The sequence below is a fragment of the Cyrtonyx montezumae genome, unplaced genomic scaffold, assembly GCF_038088225.1.
Source record: "Cyrtonyx montezumae isolate F1298 unplaced genomic scaffold, pur_monq_1.0 scaffold_9, whole genome shotgun sequence".
Lineage (NCBI taxonomy): Eukaryota > Metazoa > Chordata > Aves > Galliformes > Odontophoridae > Cyrtonyx > Cyrtonyx montezumae.
In genome coordinates this window covers 1,713,593-1,732,638 of record NW_027072100.1, presented here as the reverse complement: position 1 = coordinate 1,732,638, position 19,046 = coordinate 1,713,593, and the positions used below count along the sequence as shown (strand labels likewise).

The window sequence follows — 19,046 nt, the reverse complement described above, 5'->3', positions numbered from 1 at the left end:
TAATGTTTGTGGCTGATAGGTTTCTTTGAGGATACAGATTGAGAATCAGAGACTGAGCAATTCAGTTGCCTTTGTGAGAGCTGTTTTTGTGCTCTATCAGTGGTCTGTGCAAGTTCTTTCTGGCCTTAGTGCTTATCCAGGTTCTGCATTGGATGGGAAGGTGGCTTGTGTGCAGGATGCAGCTTGGCAGGCAAGGCTGTGCAAGGCCCTCAGGAGTGCTGGGAGAGAAGCTCCTTACAGGAAGGTGGAAGAAAAGCTTTTGGCAAGTTTTGCTTGTTTTTTAACCCCAAGCTTCCTTTTTACAGTAAGCTCAGCAAGGATGGGAAGACTCGGAGGGGTGGCTTTGGAAAAGACTTCCTCTTTGGAACAACACGGTCAATTTCTTGAGAATATTTTTTTTTCTGTGTATGTTTTAGGACGTTGTTGGAGAGAATTGAGTACAATGAGTTGAAGGTTTCTTGTTGAATGAAATACATGTTGCACAGTGGCTTTTTAAAACACATGGTGCATTTCTCTGCTGTGCAGGCAGGCTGCTGGGTGGTGCCCTCTGAGCACCTCTTATTGATGTTTGAGGGCCTGATGTACACTCTGCTGCTTGTGAAAACTGATTAAAGCATTGAGCTTTCCATTCCAGAGCATTAAGTTCACTTCTGCGTTTGGGTGCAGCGTAGTGTGGATGGCACAGTTATCTTAAAGGTCTATTAAAGTGACCAGTAAGTGAATTGAGAATAGTGTGATTATATTTGACTCCTGCATCTGAGGGAAGTGCTGATGGTGGAGGGGAATGTCATGTGTGGAGGATGTTGGGTTGAGCCTATACTCAGCGTTATTTATGTGAGCACTGAACATGAGGAATTCAGTTTGCCTGTGTTCTTAGCCTTGATGTGCTAATGTGAAAATGTCCTGTCTCATAGCTAGAGGCCCAGGCCTTTTCAGGAGGGTTTTTCCTTCTGTTTTACAATTTCTTGTCATTACAGCTTTCACCAGCTCCAGGTTCTCATTTTCTGATGGTTTTTTTACTTGAAATGCAGTTGGCAGGTCTTAGGGAGTTTCTCCTTTGTCAGAGTTTTCATGACCATGATCGGTTCAGTGCCTTTTTTTGTTGGAAATAAGGTGTTAGCAAGGGCACTATTGCCTCTTTAACAGGAAATATTTCTTCACGCATTGTCTTGCTTGTTCTTATGTTAGGTGTTTTGGGAGCAGTATAGAACAGAAAAATTCTCTCAGTGAAAAGAAAAGCACAAAACCTTACTAGTAGACTGGTAGCAAAGCACTCTTGCGTGTTTTACGTACTCTTCCTATGTAAAAAGGAACCTGTAAAATATTCAGTTCCTGATAAGAACGTGTTAACCGTAAGGAAAATTTGAACAGTCTGTCCTCGTGCTAAATGTAAAGGTAAACCTCTGGTCAGTGTGTCAGGATGCTGAGATTGGCACCATGGATCCTCAGAACATTTGGCTGATGAGAGCTCTTATTTAGTCCATCTAGTTTTGTAACAGAATGATACGACTTGAAGGTTTGCTTTTATTGGTCTACCTTTGTCTTACTGTGTTGTAGCACCTGAAGAGTTTCACTGTATCAATGACTGGATGCAACTGTCACCCCACAGAAGAGTTCCTTGAGAGTCTAAAGTGGCAGTGCTAGTTGTGTGGACAGGAGCAAAACATTTCACGTGAAGTCTCATCCAGTCAGGATAAATGAAGAGTGGTGTGAATGGATGTTTAACTGCCATCTCTTGTGTATGGAGAATCTGACATCACAGATTTGTAGGGGCTGGAGGAGACCTCTGGACATCCCATTCCACTCCCTCTGCCAGAGCAGGTTCCCCAGAGCAGATTGCACAGCAAAGTGCCCACAAGGGTTCTGAACACCTTCGGAGAAGGGCAGTGCACTGCCTCTGGGCACAGCCTGTTCCAGTGCTCCCATTCATCAAAGTATCCGTCACGTGAAAACACCCTGCAGTAATCTGCTGGAGTTCAGTAGCAGTTTATCACAGCAGCCAGTGAGCCAGTTAGTTGAAATTTGTGTACTTAGTAATTTCACATGATCATCATTATACTGAGTTTGCCTATTGCAGATATCACGAGTGTTACCGTGTCCATTAAAATCCGTGGTGTGGTCATAATAGGCATGGTGCTGGTTGTCCAAGACTGAAGTCACAGGGGCATGTGCACCAACACATCTGTATCTTTGCTGTGAAGAGGTAAACACAGTCTCCTTCACGCTGTGTATTAAATACAGTTTCTCTCCTGCATACTATTCCTTTAGCCAAGTAATGCCGTGCTTTCAATTCATGACTGCTGATTTATCATATTAGTTCTGCTATGTTCTTTCACACTGCTGTATGTAATAGAAAGCTAATTTAGTTAATATAAAGGTATGCAAAGCTGAGTAGGAAGTTGAATTCATGGGGGCTGTCCTTGTTACCTGGGATCATTTGTACAGAATTCCTTTTACTAAGATTTTGGAGGAGAGTGTCAGTAGGAGCTGCTACAAGCAATGAGGCAGGCTCAGAATTCAGAAGGATCAAGGCAAACCAGAGAAGTGATGTGACAAACAGGATGCAACCAAAAAAGAGGAGTGTGGTTTTCACTGAGAGCAAATTAGCTGCACAGCCGCGCAGTGAGGAGGCATTGGAGCGGTCACAGCAGGAGGACTTATCTCATATTTTTCTTGGTAAGTGCTTCTCAGTAGAAACGAAAGCAGCACCCAGCCCTCAGCTGATCCCAGACTTGTGGCATCAGGGGCTCCAGTTTATTAGACTTCAGTGTGTGGGCACGTGGAGGCAGTTGAAGTCATTTTGGATTTGTTGTCTTTTTGTGGTATGTTGGGTGTGGGTTGCTTGTGAGCCAAGACACCTCTGTTGGCTGCTTGGAGCATCTGGTCACTGAGTTACCTGCTCATTAATTCTAGTTGTTTCTATTATCAGAATCTACATCAAAGGTAACTGTGCCATGTTTTCTCCAAGCCCTAGGCATTTTTTCCACTTAAAACATGCTGTAGAAAGAGGTGAGCACGCTTAAAAATAGTTGTCCCGGGTCTCACAGCTGCTGCCATATGTTGTTCACCGTAGGCAGCAAAGCCTGTGCCTGAAAGAGGGTACCCAGACCGGGCTGTGCTGTCACTGCTCCCTTGGCTGCCTCAGTATCTTACCTAACTTGCATCAAGCATAGATGTGCTGCATGAAATCCATTGTTAACTGGGCTAAAGCAAGTATTTTCTAGCCTTTATGTTAAAATGTTAATAATATGTTTGTATGGATCTCCAATGATAGCTTGAAAATGCATCCCACCAAGTGGTAGAAACTAAACTGTCATGTTAAATATCCACTTTATGCATCACTGCTCATATACCTCTCCGACAACTCAAATATTTGTGTAACCTGGCTTAATTACAGGAAGTCAGTTTTAATCCCCAGATTAACATTGCATATGACATCATTAATAATCCCAGTCAAATCTTCTTCATTTTTTATTAGATGGTTGCTGCCCATGCATGCTGTCAGTTCCACACTATTAAGTGTGCAGTGTGTGCCAACCCACTGCAGCCATTAACTCTGTAGTGTACACAGTTATTAGTTCCTGTTGGCAGTGCCAGTACCTGCTTGTGTCACCATCAGCGTAAAGGGCAGTGCCTTTGTCTTAGCAGTGCTGATGCTAATGTTACCCACGTAAGTTTTGTAATCGTTATAGCAAACATTCCTGTAGATCATGGCAGGTTCCTCCAGAGACCGCTTTGGAAAGCTCCCTGCTTCTCAATGAGAACCAGCCAAGAAGCATCGGCATTTACGAGACAGTAGCAGGAGAGGAGAGGAGAGCTCCTGGGCTGCTTTTGGTGACAGATTGATACAGGAGCTTCTGCAGGGAATGTGGAAGAGAAGGGTCTGAGCTGCGTGGCAGGAAGGTTGCTGTTAGCCATGGAGAAGAACAGAAAGGCTTTTTTCTCTGTGTTTCTACCACAAGGACAAGTGTTGTTTCCTTGAACAGCTTGCTGTACAACAGAGCAAATGCTCGAGCAGCCATCTGGACATGGCATATGTTCAGCAGGGTTTTCAGGACAGCCAGAGGCCATCAAAGCTGGTCAGCATCACTGTTCAGCAATGATCTCAAGGAAGAAATTCTGGCTAGGGTAGCGATTCTGGAGGAGAATCTTACTGATAGCCAGTGAGTGTTAGAGCCTCCGAGGGGAGAATTCTGCATGTTGGTGGGAAGGAGGTGCTTTGCTCCCAGCTGGCATTTAATCTGTGGAGGCAGCATGTGCAGACTGTGCAGGCACAGCCTGGGAGCCAGTGGCTGGAGCAGCTCAGCAGGAAGGGACTGGGGGCACCAGTGGCAGTGGGAGGCAGCAGTGTGCCCTGGCACTAAGGGCAGGCCGCATTCTGGGTGCATTGAACACAGCATGGCCAGCCAGGCAGAAGCGGGGATTCTCCTGCTCTATCTAGCACTGGTGTGGCCTCACCTTGAATCTTGTGCGCAGCTCTGGGCTCCACAACATGAAAAGGACATTAAGGTCCTTGGAAGTGTCCCTAGGAGGATGCAGAGCAGGCAGCAGGGCGGGGAGGTGTGTGCTGAGAGGAAAGCCTGAGGGCACCGGGGTTGCTCAGTCCGGAGGCCTCACTGCACACTGCAGCTCCTGAGGAGGGGGAGCACAGGGAGCTGCTGGGATCTGCTCCTGGGAAGCAGTGGTGGGACAGGAATGGTGCTGAGATGTGCCAAGGGAAGGTCAGGAAACGTCCCCTTACTCTGCAGGCGGTCAGAGATAGGGGGCAGGTTTCCTCATGATGCCCTAAGATGCATTTGAACAACACCCTCCATCATATGCTTCTACTTTTGGTTAGCCCTGAAGTGGTCAGGGCATTGGATTCTGTGACTTTTGTAGGTCCCTTCCAACTGAACTGTCCTGTACTCCTGTGGCGTCTGCCACTGGAGGTTTATTGTTTTCTGTCTTGGCAGTATGGGTATCGCTCGTCTTCCAGATTCCTGTGATAATTGTATCCCTTATCCTAAAGACAGAATCCAGTCTCTCATCCCTACTTCCAATGTGGAATTCAGTTGCACTAAGAGGGATGCTTCTCCAGGCTTTCAGAGCCACAGATCACTCATGGGTGCAAGATGCAGTCACAAAGCTGGCAGGTGGGACTCAGGTTAAGGAAAAAAACATCAGGAAGACCTTCATCAGCTCACGTTAGTGCGCTTCTCATTTATGAAAGAAGCATTTTTCACACAGGAAAACTGTTCAAATCAGGTTACAGAAGCGTTGAGCACCAGAAAATATATGATTCTGTTTCATTGAGCCCCTGTTTGTGTGTGTATCAGACCCTGGATGAATCTTAAGCACTACTTGGTACTTTTGCTCTAATGGTACTGCTCTCTGTATGCCACTCACACGTCTACACTAGTTAGACTCTTTTTCTTTTTTTTTTTAAATCTCTCCAGAGCAATTCAAAGCTGTAAGAAGGTATTCAGCTTATAAAATGATGGCAGCAAATTCCCTTCTTAGTAAAAGGAATCTTTTAATGTTGTCATTCATGGACTGGTGTGCTTGGGAAGGTAGATGGCAGTATTTTATGTAAACGTTGCTGTAAGCATCACTGATGAGCATTATAAGTGTATTGGATGTGTAACAGTTTGCCTTATATTAAGCAGACTGTGTAAGAAGGTTTGCCTTTTAATTTAAACTGGTCTCCATGAGACATCACTTTGGAACCATTGCCTATGATACAGCTTTTATCTTTTCTGATGTCTTTCATTAAAATAGTATTTGTTGAATTTTCTTTATTTGGACTTTTCTGACTTGCAACAGTTTGCTTGTGGTCAGCTTATCTGAGTTGCAGACATACAGTATGTGCTTGCTAAAAAAGAAAATACAGCTTCTTTAACCCCCGTTACCTATTTGTGCTCAATTTATTCTGAAATATATTGCTGTTTCCTCTATGTTCATTGTACTACTTCTAACTAAAACTGATATTAATAGTTTTATAAGGAAATGCTGAGGACAACAAAGAAAATCTTCAGAGTATCAATATAATGAGCGACTCGACAGCACACGTAGTCACAACACAGTGCACCTAGAATGTTGCTTTTTGGCTATTAACTACATTTTTAATTTTCTTTCTCTTGATTTCTCAGGTAAAGAACATCTCCACATCTAGAGAGTTTTGTTCTAATAAATGGCATTTTGAATCCATCATTATTTTTCAGGCTTCTGACACTATTGTTGGAAACAAGCATCAGAACTTTTCAGAGAGAAAGCCAGAACTGCTTTGAAGCCACGCACTTATCCTCTGTTGCGGAAGACCTGTTATCTGGAAGACTTTTGTATAGATGTTGGAAGTTCTGGGGCATAAGATTGTATTAAGATTTCCACTTACTCTGTCAGGCTTCTTTATAGTAATTCACTCAACTGAAAGAAAAAAAAAAAAAAACAGTTCATTATTTAGTCTTATATCTACTTAATATTGGTTTCATTCCGTAACTGCTCGAAGACCAGTGCCCATAAGCCAGATTTCTCTAAAATCATATTTTAATGTTGAACTGAATTTGAGCAAGTAAACAGATGCATAGTTTTGTAACATCCATCCATGATAAAAACAAAACAAAAAACAAATCAAACAGCTTAAATTAGCAGCAGTTTGAGATTACATCCCTGTTGTGTCTGACAACAAAAAGTATAGAAGGCTTTTTAAATAAAGGGCCAGAAAAAAAAATTAAACTAATTCCACCAGAAAAAACTTGTTAGTTGTAGCTGCTCGTGGAACAGATGTTCCATGTACTTTGTGAATTATGAAAATCAAGTGAAGAGAAAAAGCCCACCAGCACACATGGAGGACTTCTGTCTTCAAATTATTCTTCACTTCTGGACAACATCTCTGTAAGTAGTGCTTTCTTCTGTGTTATATGCAGTCATTACGCAAAGATAGAAGTGGCATTGCAGTAGTGTTGTGCTAGTGCAAAGAATATTAAAGCTTTGCAGTATTGGCAGTGCTAGTTATTGATTACAGCTGAATGCAATTTCTACTTTCAAAGAAGTATACTTTTTAGTATGCATTCTGCTCACAGTGTTCTGTAAAGAGAAAATATCCATTGCTTTTGTCAATGTTAGTTTGATTTGCAGTGTATGAATGGAGGTATTTAGGTATTTGGAACCTACTGATTTCTTTATAAAACAAAATATTTACTTTTTTCTTCATAAAATCAGGTGCTCTGAGATTCATAGGAAGGAGCCACTAGGAATCAGAATGATGTCATTCCCATAAAATGGGGGAAAAATATACAAAGGCGGAACATGAGAATCAAGGTGAGACAAAAAATCTTTTTGCCTTTTGACTTTGTGATCCAAAGACAAATAATGTGAGGCAAGCCAAAACAGCAGTATTTCGATGGAACTTGCTCTATTCCACTGAATGGGGCAGTAAATGAAATAATAGGCCGTCAGGAAGAAAATAAAGGAAAAATAAGTGAATTATTTAAAAAGATTTTTCTAATTGCAGTCAGAGGTAGTTTGCAGCATCATCTCTGAAACAATAGGTAATATTCCAGACCTCTTCCTCCTGTTTCTGAAGAAGAGCACAAGTTGTTGAAGACAGTTTAACCAGTGTGGCCTTCTCTGCCCCAAATCTACCATGAGTATCACTTTGAGTGGGGAAACTCTTGCATCTCAGTTGCCTTACTTCTCAGTCCTGCTCAGTCTTTACAGCCCCATCAGGAATGTTCTGTGTCAGAGAAGGACAAATAGAATGAGATAAGTGTCCTGTCATTGCCACCTTTGTGGCAACGAGCTCCTCTTGGAGCTCCCAGAACAGCATTTCCCTGTTGTCAGCAATGGGAGTTGAGAATCATTTCAAGCTGGTTGGCTATAAGAGTCCCAGGTAATACAGACTGGTTTGTATCCACACTGCCTGTGCCAGGTCTGTTTTGAGTGCACTGGGTCAGGATCCTAATTGTTATGGAATGTTCCTGACTGTTTCCCAGCTGGGTCAGCTCTCTGTAGGGACATACTGTTCATAGTATGGTAGACTTTAGTCTTCCTTGGACTTTCTCTCTTCATCAGCCATATCTGTGTGAATAATAGTGTGACTCTTTTGCTTTATTTTTACACATTTTTATCTTTTAGTATTCGCTTTTCCCAAAAAAAAAAAAAAGATAAAAGAAAATGAGGTGAAGGAAAGCTGTAAGTTATTATAATATTTTTTTCAAGACTCATAGAATTCAAGTCATCTATGTATTTTGTTTCTATAAGTATTTCCCTTTTCTTCATGTTCTATCAGATAAGGCAGTGCTAATTTAGTATTTAGTTAATTGCTTAAATCTGCACTTGTGGAAGGTATAGGACAGAATTTTTTGATTAGAACATTCTTATTTCTTTCCATGCCTGGGCGCTGAGCCAGCTGAAAGTAGTTGCTGTTTCCTCTCTTTCTGGCTTCCCACTCTTGCCTCCACACCCTTTGGTCAGTTGAGGTCTTACCACTCCAGAAAAATGTATATGATTTTTTTCTGGAAATTTCTACAGCGGACTGTTTCTGTAGCGCTATCAGCACTGTCTCAGATGAAGCACGGCTTGCAGCATTAATTATGTCTGCAACACAACTAACAAACCTAGTTTGCACACTGCCTGATGGAGACGATAGGACTCAGTAACCTATCTTTCATGCTTCCTGGTTCCCTGTCCTACAGTCACTTGATCTTACAAGGATGTGAGTCTCCTACTGGTATGACAGTAACAGAGACGATACCTTAATTGGCAGAGACTTCTGCTTTGAGATGTCCAGTGATACAGGCTGTTGTGACCGTGCAGACTGTAACTGTACAGTTAATTCAGCGTTTCTGTGAACCAGGAGTCCTGAGAGCTAATGTTAATGTATTTGTACACAGAACATGCAATTGCATGTATGAAAGGTCTGCTGAGGGATCCGTGATTCCCATCTGGTAGTGGCTTTGAAAGTTACGAGTTGTTTGCCTGGGAACATCCACCTTAAATTTCTGGCTGTAGGTCAGTTCCTCCAGGGTGAGCTCGAGTGAGCGCTTTCACCTATGCCACACCAACCTTGATGAAACTGAGCAGCTGCAATTGAAGTTGAGAAAGTCTGTTCAGAAAAGTGAGAACTGTACAATAAACGAATAACATTCAAAAGGGGTTGGGAAACTGTCGTGAAGAGCATCTCACATCTTGTATGAGTTAATGTTGCAGCTGTTCAATGTGTTTATGCTGCAGACAAGAAAAGTTGGTCAAATTGGCTTTGTGAAGATATTCCCTGTAATCTGAATTTGTTAAGAGGTCATTACATGGCTTTTGTCATTTCTGTTAAGATCGCGTGTCATATTCTTTATCTAGTGGAACTGTTTAAAGATTCAGATGAATCTTTAAATGTTTAGATGAAATCTTAATAGATGTACCTTATTCATTGCTAAATTTACAACTCTACAGCTTATGAACAAAATGAAGGCTCTTTGTCTTTTCAGGATGTGTTTGTTTTTTTTTTTTTTTAGCTGGAATATGAAAAAGAGCTTTTTGTTGTTCGATGCAAGCAAATGGAGGAGAGTTATCACTGCTTCTAGAGGTCTTCATGTGCAAGAAGATTGAAAGCATTTCTTGAGCAGAGCATACTGTGGGAGTGAGTGGAACAGAACAAAATGAGGGGCATACTCTTCTGCTGACGGATCAGACCTGCCAGGTCTGAAGATGCAAGTACCAAGGCATAGCTTAGAGTAGCCCTAAAGCTTCTTTAAGTTGTGCTTGGAAAACAGTTATTGGACTTGAAGGGGTCGTTTTAGTGTATTTTAAAAGCATGTTTATAGTTCACACCATTTTTTCTGTAATCACCCTAGGTGTGGTATTGTCACAATCTGACTTCTTCACTATCATTTCTACTTTTAATAAAACTTCAAAAATGTAACCTTCACATGTCTTTTCGATTGTCTGAGTAAGCTGCCTCAAGTAGCTCAGTGTTATCATGCTGATACTGCAGAAAGTGTGAAACTGATGTAGAGATCAGAGATTCACAGTTGTTCTAGTGGTATTAACTAGATGCACAGTGTTATTAAGTTCTATACCTGCTGTCTCACAGCTCTGCTCTGTTGTGCTAGATGCTCCACAGAGTCCTGCACTTACTAAAACTATATATACAGCTGTCATGTTCAGCGATAAATACTGATAGTGATATACGGTATTGCCATAGTAGTAGCTCTTGACCTATTGCTATAAGCTGATGGACATACTAGTGAGTGGTTTTTTGCTTATCTCCATCAGTTGGGCACCTTAATATGCAAAGTGTTTCTTAGCCAAATATTTCTATATGGATTTTGATGGTTAAAATGAATAAAACCGTAAAGGAGGGCATGTGCTAGTAGTTTCTCAGGAACCTTCCCCTTGACGTCTGTTACCTGATTCAGCAGTCATTCCTCCAGCTGAAGATGAAGCTAAAAGAAGCATGGAATACATGTCTAGAAGGAGGATAACTTATGAATCTGGTTAATCTGTGTCTGTACTGTTGTTGCAGTAAAACTATGGGTTTCTTTGGGGAAGGTTAGTGTCATTTAAACAATTTGAGAGTACTTAACACAACAGCTAGCTTTGATAAGTGACTATATTCCAATATGTCTTAACTCAGCTGCTTCAACTTGGGAACATATCTGCTAAAAGGGGACTTATTCTAAACAGAAACTTAGGTAACTTTTAACGACGTTGAACTGAAAAGTGTGTTTATAGTTGTACACATTCTCTGTCGGGTGTACTCATGAAGAATTAAGGAACTGTTAAATTGAGCTTAAGATGATCAGTGTGCTTGTTTGGATGATGATAATGAGAAATGAATGGTTTTATGTTGTTACAGGTGGGCTGTCAATTAAAACTGGCTCTGGTGATAACGTTATTTTAGTGAGGAACATAAACCAGCTTTAAAGCTAAACAAACTGTTACTCTGTTTTAGCATAGCAAGTCAAACTATTTTACTCAGTGGACCGATTTATGAAATTGTCCTCAGTTGTGTGGATTTTTTTTCTGGCTGATGATTTTTAGTGGACTTTGGGATGCCTCCTAAGAATCAGGAAGGAGGCAGCTCTCACAGGGCTCTGGCCAAGCATATTTTTTTTGTACAGATGGTACCAGTGAGTAAAAATTGTTGGATATCTCTGGAGAGCTCTCACTGCAAATACAAACCAAAAGTAGTCCATTCTTTCTTTACCATGCTCTCTGCTGCACGAGGCTGGTGTACACTGAGTACTGGGTTAGCTGGTTCCTTGCTCCTGGTTGTGGGCAACAGGTTGAAGGAGAAACAAAGGAGCTTTATCTGACAGTGTGAAGTTTCTGTATGAGCAGGAGAGTATCAGGTTGGACTACTCATCCTCCTGAATTTTACTCCTAAAAGGATGGACATCAATAAAAGAGTAGTAGTCGAACACGACCTGTGCAAAATGTGGCCAGACTGTAGTGTCTGTTTGAAAACTGTCAGAAACAGTTCCGGAGGTACAGGGTCCTTTGAAGGTGCCTGCAGATCAACTAAGTTTCCAAGCAGCACGAGTACACAAAAGAGTGACTGCAGTTCCAAGTTGAGGGCTGCTGGAAGGAATAGTTGCGCATATCAGGTCATGGATTTATATGTCGATGTTTTCAGATATTATAGCCTACAATTTGAAAAGGGAAGTGAGCAATATGTTGTATTTCACCCTGTGAAACTCCCAACCACTTACAATGAAGAGAAATTCTGCACCTTAGCAGATGATCCTCAGTTTGAGAGTGGTTGATAACACCAAATGGCAATGTTGTCATCAGAGGAACCTCAGCGCGCTGGACAAAGGGGCTGACAGGAACCCCGTTAAACTGTGGAAAGAGAAATCCAAGGTTCTGCACAGAGAGAAAAAAAGCACCATGCACATCTGAGAGGGCAACAGTGGAAAGCAGCTTTGCAAGAAAGGGTCTGGGAGTCCTGATGGGCGCCAAGTTGAATGCGTCAGGTGTGTGGCAGACCAACAGCATCGGGCTGCAGTAGGAAAAACCAGCAAGACAGGGAAGGTGATCCTTCCTCCCTACTCAGCAGCAGTGAAGGCAGATATAGTGTTGTGTCCAGTTTTGGGCTTTCCAGTACAAGAAATCCAAACTGGTATAGATATGGACAACCTGCTTTACTTGACCCGGTTTGGAGTAAGCAATCTCCAGTACTTGCTTCCAGTTTCAACCATTCTGTGAGCCTGTGTAGATCTGTTTTCCAGCTGTAGAATGGGCTGTTACTTGTCTGGGGCTGAAACAAGCGATAGAAGGTTATTTAAACCCACTTTAAATATAGTGTCAGATCTTATGCTCCTGACAGGGCTTAGTACAGCCCATGTAGAGGCAAGTGATTTAGTACCTGTATGTAGATCTGCAGTGTGATAAGTTCTAGGTATGCTGTCAATACAAAAACTCTTGAGATACTTCAGCAAGAGAGAGAATGACACCAAACTGGTGAGGGGAAAGTCTCCAAGTACTTATTGTGGGTACAGACCTTTTCTCATTAAAGTCAGTACAGAGTGACTTTTAGTTGGAATCCTGCAAGTGAATAGCCGTGGCAATGAAAATTTATGCTTTCATGAACATTGAAGTGCTACAGAAAACAAAGTCCATCTAATTGCATGGCTTTGAGTCTTTGGGTTGCTTTTGAAAATTGAGTGCATCTTCTAAGCTTGAATATTTTTGAAAACCCATGGAGAGCGATCAGTCCAAGCTTCACCATGCAACCACTTAATGCATTTTATATAATATATTGAATATTGTATTGACTAGTTCTGTACACATCACATTTTCCAGCAGTAGAGGAAAAAAAGCAAGTCTCCATTTGAATTTTCAGAATACAGAAATTCTGGTATTTAAAATACATGCATGCCTAGATTTTTAGCCCACCTATTTCCTCAGATGTTTCTATTCGAAGAAATCTATTTGAACATTTGTTTGAAATGTGTATTTTTACATGGCTTGCATGTTCACGTATATATTCTTTCTAACTCAGATGTTTTAATGATTTAACCATGTTGGTGTGATAAATATGACCGCTGAATTCTGTTCATTACTGGCTTTTGATAAGAATGTCTTGAGATGCTGGCAAAGTACCCTGCTTTCAAGACTTGCAGACTTCTGATTCCACATTATCATATTTCTTACACACGAGTCCCTGTTGCGACTCCTGTCCCAAGGACACCTCGGCCACAAAACTATTCTGTTACCTCTAAGGTGGGTGGTTTGAAGATGCAGAAGTACAGTTAGACATGCTGCAGGGCAGCCACTGTGTGGATACAGCCAACTGTGTTCTCCTGTACCTGATTACCAGTGCTCTTGTTTTGTGTCTTGACAAAAACAACTATCAAACTTTAAGACCCATTTAGGGTGTACTGAGGGCTCATTTTATTGGCTTACAACAATTCTTAAATCTGTCCTTGTTGTCTGTGTCTTCACCCTTCGCATTGTGTGTTCACAGAAGCATTGTGTGTCACCTTCCATATCGAGATGCCCTCGAGATTTAGAGCATCCAGGGACCACTGTAGATCAAGGAGGTGGGTGCCCCAGACCCATGGGGCTGAAGAGGAGTGTGACTATAACAGTGCCACATAGTGTCCTATCGACAGTGTTACATCACCTCCCACTGACAGGGCAGTGCTGGCAGTTTAGCAAAGTTTATCAGGGAAGACGAGGATGTTCCTGGTATCATGTGTGTTGTTTTTTAGCCCTAGTTGTCTGTGTCCCAGCCTTTGTAGGCCGAGCTGGTGCACTGCAGATCACCTCCAGGATATGTTGATTCAGGTCAGACCAAAGGAGGACCTGGAATGGGGAAGAGGCTCCTTTCCCTGTAGAGCCAACTATGTCATTGTTGACTGGGAGGCTGGCAATGCTTTCACCTTTCCTAGCAGCACTGGGTTATGGAGCCTATGGTATCTGATGAGCCTGTTGGCCATTTTCTGTTCTACAAGTGTCTACAGACTTTTACTGCAGGCACTTGCTTATTTTAACTGGTCTAATGGATCTCCATGTGGCCATCAGCTAGGAGCCTCCTGCCCATTGTGTGATGACTGTAAAAACTATGCAGGTTTTCAGGACTAAAGCCCTCTTCCTCAGCTGACACTGGCATATGACCTGCCATGCAATAGGATTGTGAAGCAGTTGCTTCTTGCACTGTGATCAGGCAGGTCTTGGGGTTGTGTCAGGTTCTGGCTGCGTATTAACCCAGTTGTGCCTTCCTTCCACAGGGAACGATCTCTTTCTGGTTGCAGTCCATGAGCTGGGACATGCGCTGGGTCTGGAACACTCCAATGATCCCAGCGCAATCATGGCTCCTTTCTACCAGTACATGGAAACACACAACTTCAAACTGCCCCAGGACGACCTCCAAGGAATTCAGAAAATCTATGGTGAGCAACAATATCCACTCATCTGTTTACACTGAGCCCAAGTGCAGTGGGTATTTTACAACCACAAACAGGTAACACCTAAAATAATTGCAGTCAGGATGTGTTTCCTGCTGTTGCCGAATGGGAACTGTTAAAAGCCCTTGATCCACAGCCAAATATCATACAGTTGTTGCAGCTGCCGTTTCATTGCTCAGGTGAGGATAACCAGACCTATGTGATCTCATTGCTGCTGCATCCCTTAGTGTCCCCAGTACCAAGGACCGCCTGACAGTGAAATACAGCCAGTTGGAACAGCCAATGCAAACGAGGAGAAGAATGTGAGGAACCTGGAACATTAAGGAAAGTAAAAAGTATTTATGCTCTCATATTCTTTTTCTCCATATATAGAAGGTGGGGAAAAGAAGCCTGGATCTGCTTAGGGAACACTTCTTTTAATCTTAGGCTGAACATTGTTGTGCCACAAATATACAAGTCAGAAAAAAGAGAAGGGAGAGGAGGTGGAGGGATTACAGGAGAAGATGAAGGGCTGGAAATGATATGGCACCATCTGATGGAATGGTGGATGTCAGGGTATGAGGACAGGGATTTTCAGAGTGGGTTGGTTGAAGGAGACTGGGGGCAGGCAGAGGGGCAGGTTTGAGGAGCCACAGCCAAGGGCAGGCTGAGCTAGGAGGTGCTGATGGAGGCTGGGAGGTCTGATCTGATACTGCACGTGATAGTTTGTGGAAAATGTTTTGTCAAACATGTCTGATTTCTTTTTCTGGGGGGAAAGAGCAAGTTTGACAGAGAGGCTACATAATACTTGTAGCATAGAGCAACTATGCTATGCAGCTAGGCAGTATTCACAGCTGCGTAACTTCTGGAGTTAGCTCCCACTACCATTAGAGCAAATATTGTATGAATTAAATGCTTATAAGATGGTGTCAGTGGGAAATCACCTCAGAAAAGTGCTGTTTCTGAAGGGTTGCTGCTGGAATCAATGGCAGGCCCAGTACTAGGCAGCTTTTGCAGCAATAATCTGTCAGTCAATTTTAACTGCTAATGAAATTTGTGCCAAACCCCCTAAGACTAAAGAAGTACAGAAAGACTTTAGATGTCTGAGCTGCATGTCAATTGTTTAAGTCTGTTTTTCGTAGGTTTTTTTAATTTTTTATTTTTTTAATTGGAATGAGATTCATAGACTATATAGAGATATCCGGAGAACAGACATCTTGTCTGAACTATTTTCATAGATTCATAGGTACATTAGGTAGGAAAGGTCCTACAAGATCATCTAGTCCAACCATCGTCCTATCACCATCCCTACCCACTGAACTACTAAATCCAATCCCTTAGCACCTCATCTAAATGCTTCTTGAACAGCGCTAGGGATGGTGCCTCACCCACCTCCCTAGGCAGGCCATCCCAGTGCCTGGCCACTCTTTCAGAGACAAAATGTTTCCTCAGGTCTCATCTAAATCTTCTAAATTTTCACTAACTCTTGGCTAGGTAATGGAAAAAAATAAAAACCAGGCATTTATATGACTGTAGTTCACCCACACTATAAGGCAGATATTGAGGAAAGATCCAGCATTTAAAGTAAGATGGCCTGAAGTACACCTAGGAGGAGCTGGCTCTTTCCATTACTACTGACGAAGATTTCTTTTCTTTGCTCATTAACGGATGAAGTTGTTTGGCAGCTGTTGTGTGGTATTATTTAATCATGCGTACATTCACTCAGAATGTGCTCAAGTACCCTGGGTTGCAGAGGCTCTGGATGGTTTTGAAACAAAGTGCTGTGGTAGGAAGCGTTAAAGCTTCATTAAATAATCTACCTGCACTTTCATTTCTGAAAGCTGCTAAAATGTCACTACACTGTTTCTATTTTGAAATGTTGAGTTATTTCCTGTGAATTAGAAAGGAAAAAAATACATGCTGACAATGAAAATACAATCGAGAAAATATGACTGGCTTCTCTGTTTCTAAATACCTTTTTGCACAGGGAACAGTCAAGGAACTGACAGCCATGTTTGTTCCATGATTGTGGTTCAAGCCAATGTCAGCACAGCTCAGTCAGAGACCCAAAGTCCAGGCCTGTGCTGAAATGTCTGCTGGGCCCATGGACAGGGTGGACCTGGAGGTCCTGGTGAGGCTGGTAAGGGCCATTAGGGGCTATTCATGTCCTCATAGGCTGACAGTTCCTGAGAGCACTGCTTAGCGGCTTGTGCATGGCTGGAACAGAGCAGAGAGCTCAGCACTGCACTGCTCACAGCTCAGCCAGCAGCACCAAAGGACTTCAAGTTGTTTCTTACTCAACCTGGTAGCATTAAACTTTAGCACTAGCTGTGTTAGGATTCACCTTATGCAATATAATATGATAAAAATTTAAACTCATCTTGAAGAAAGTGGTGCGAGTGAATTACTGCCTGGTGCAGGTCATAATCGGGAACGAGTTTGTTGACTGTCATGGAATCATGTGAGGATCCTCTCTGAGGCCTGTGAACTGGAGTGGGCTAGGAATGGTGTTGGTAGTCGTAGAGAGAAGTACTTGTGTAGGGAGAATAAAGAGGTGTGATCATTTAGCACAGGGTTCTGGAAATCCTGTGCTAAGGTCACAGAGAAAAGATGGAAAATGCAGATTATATTTCCCCCTGGAACTGGAGATATGAGAACAAATCCTTCCATCAGAGTGCCTTAGAGCTGAGAAGGACCTGCTGAAATATCTTGTAGCTATAGCAGGAACATTCCATGAATGTGCCTGATTTCCACAATACCAATCTGCCTTGTCTTGCCTTGAGGGTGCTGTCTACCAAAGCAGCTAGATAAAACATCCCGATTTGCTGCTCTGACATATTTCTGTGATGCAGCAGCATGTGCTCAACATGTATGATGTTGGAGCGTACTCTGCAAAATTAGTCACAGAGCAACTGCCTCACATGTAGCATCCTTTAAAAAAAGAAAACTAAAACCTGCAAAATTTCATTCCACAGAACTTGCAGAACAAAGAACAGAGGCCGTACTGAAATGTTAAGTCTGATTTGTCTTCTTTGACAGTGTTGCATTTCAGGTGTGCTTTTAGTTCTATCTGTATTTATCCCTTAGGAAAGAGAGTATCTAAGCCTGTCATATAATAATTTGTTGCATTATTAAGTTATTTTCTGCTGAATGTATTTCAGAACTTATCTACAGGGACACTGGGCGATGTGAAACCCTGTTTGTGGTTTGTCATGGTTAGATCGATGTTTAAAATGTTGCTTTGGCTTACAAGCAATGATGAAAGGGGCAGGAGCGCAACAAGTGTGCCAAAGAGTACACTGTAAGAAAAATCAGCAGTATTTCCATCTTCCAACAGGAGCTTCTTGCAGCCTGTTTCTTGACAAAAAGAGGGAACTATCATCACTGTTCTTTGTGTATCTTTTTATAGCACCATTGTACTTACGGGCCCATGTTATGAGTGGCATGGCCAGGAAGGAGTTAAACTGGAAATGACAGTATAATGTTGGTCCCTTGGATATTCTGTTAGGTTTACTGCCTCTTTTATTTGTCCTAGTGTTCGAGTCAGGGCTGCATGCAGCTACTATGCAGATGGAGATAGGAAGCATACTCAGCCATGGCATTGTCACACAATTTGGACTGATTATCTTTCAGCACTGCTTCTTCTGTTCTTCATGTCCTGCTATAGGCACCCTTTTGTAGTGGGCTGTGAGGTAGCTCTCATAGTTATGAGTGACTCTTCTGACACGATGTCTGGAGAGGAGGGTGGTCAACATGATGTGCAGAGAAAACTCAAGTCCACATGAATACTTGGAGCTGGGGCACCAGGCCATTGCCTTCAAGGGCTTTTTGAAGCTTAAGCTCACAAAGGAAAGGTCTCCTATCTTGACAGAGATTGACCAAATCATTAATCCTGGAGGTTACCTCAAGGATTTTCATCCTCCAGGGTCTCACTGAGGGCATATCATCCTCACACATCTTTTCCATAGCCCAGGAGCTTCGAGTCAGTGCAAGTGCTGCATCCCATCAGGGCTGAGGTCCAAGGTGGTAATGAAGACCCCAGCAGCCCCTGTCCAGGGAACAGGTGAGTCACTGCTGGGCAATACTCCTGATCAAATAGCACCTACTTCTGGCCCCTTATGCAGCTAGCCCAGATTTCACAGTTTCACTCACCTTTTCCCAGTAGCTTCCCATAGAGCAATCTGAGACCTACAGAAGCTGTAAGTATGTGTGAGATAACTTGTGATGAAACAGAAGAAAGACTTGATGCAAAAGGCTGTAAGCTCCATGTGGTGACATTGCATTGTAAACCACGAGAGGAAGCTTTGTTGTCATGCCAGATCTATAAATGTTTGTATTCAGAATGTTTTGTGATAAAGCCCTCTGAAGGCGAGGGGTACAGAGTAACACCCAAGACCTTGATCTACAGAAGATGATTTTAGTGATTGTGAGACAGAGTGTGTTCTGCTTGATGGATTTGCAAGCCTCCAGCATTACCTTCCTGTGCCAGAAGAGCAGTAGTTAAACGACAGTCCTCTACAGCACTGTGATGGGTGTTCGACTCCTGAAGAACAAGTACCAGAAGAGCAAACTTGGAGGGGTAATTTTCACAAGCAAAAATGAAATACCTACTCTAGGAGATCCCAGCTCTTGAGGACAGAGTTATTTTCCTTGTGACTACTCATCCCATCTAGAGCTTCTGCT

General features: G+C 42.5%; 1 protein-coding gene and 1 long non-coding RNA gene across 2 annotated transcripts in view; both read left to right on the top strand.

Annotated features, from left to right (window-relative positions):
- MMP24 (matrix metallopeptidase 24) overlaps window positions 1–19,046 on the top strand; it is a 43,533-nt gene that overhangs the window by 9,072 nt on the left and 15,415 nt on the right. The window contains exon 5 of the mRNA XM_065754076.1: window positions 14,208–14,369. Coding sequence (XP_065610148.1) covers window positions 14,208–14,369 — 162 coding nt within the window. The remainder of the gene's footprint in view (window positions 1–14,207; window positions 14,370–19,046) is intronic.
- On the top strand, window positions 7,195–9,892 carry LOC136059918 (uncharacterized). The gene is made up of 2 exons (XR_010623313.1): window positions 7,195–7,296; window positions 9,486–9,892. It is a non-coding gene; the product is annotated as an uncharacterized LOC136059918 (long non-coding RNA).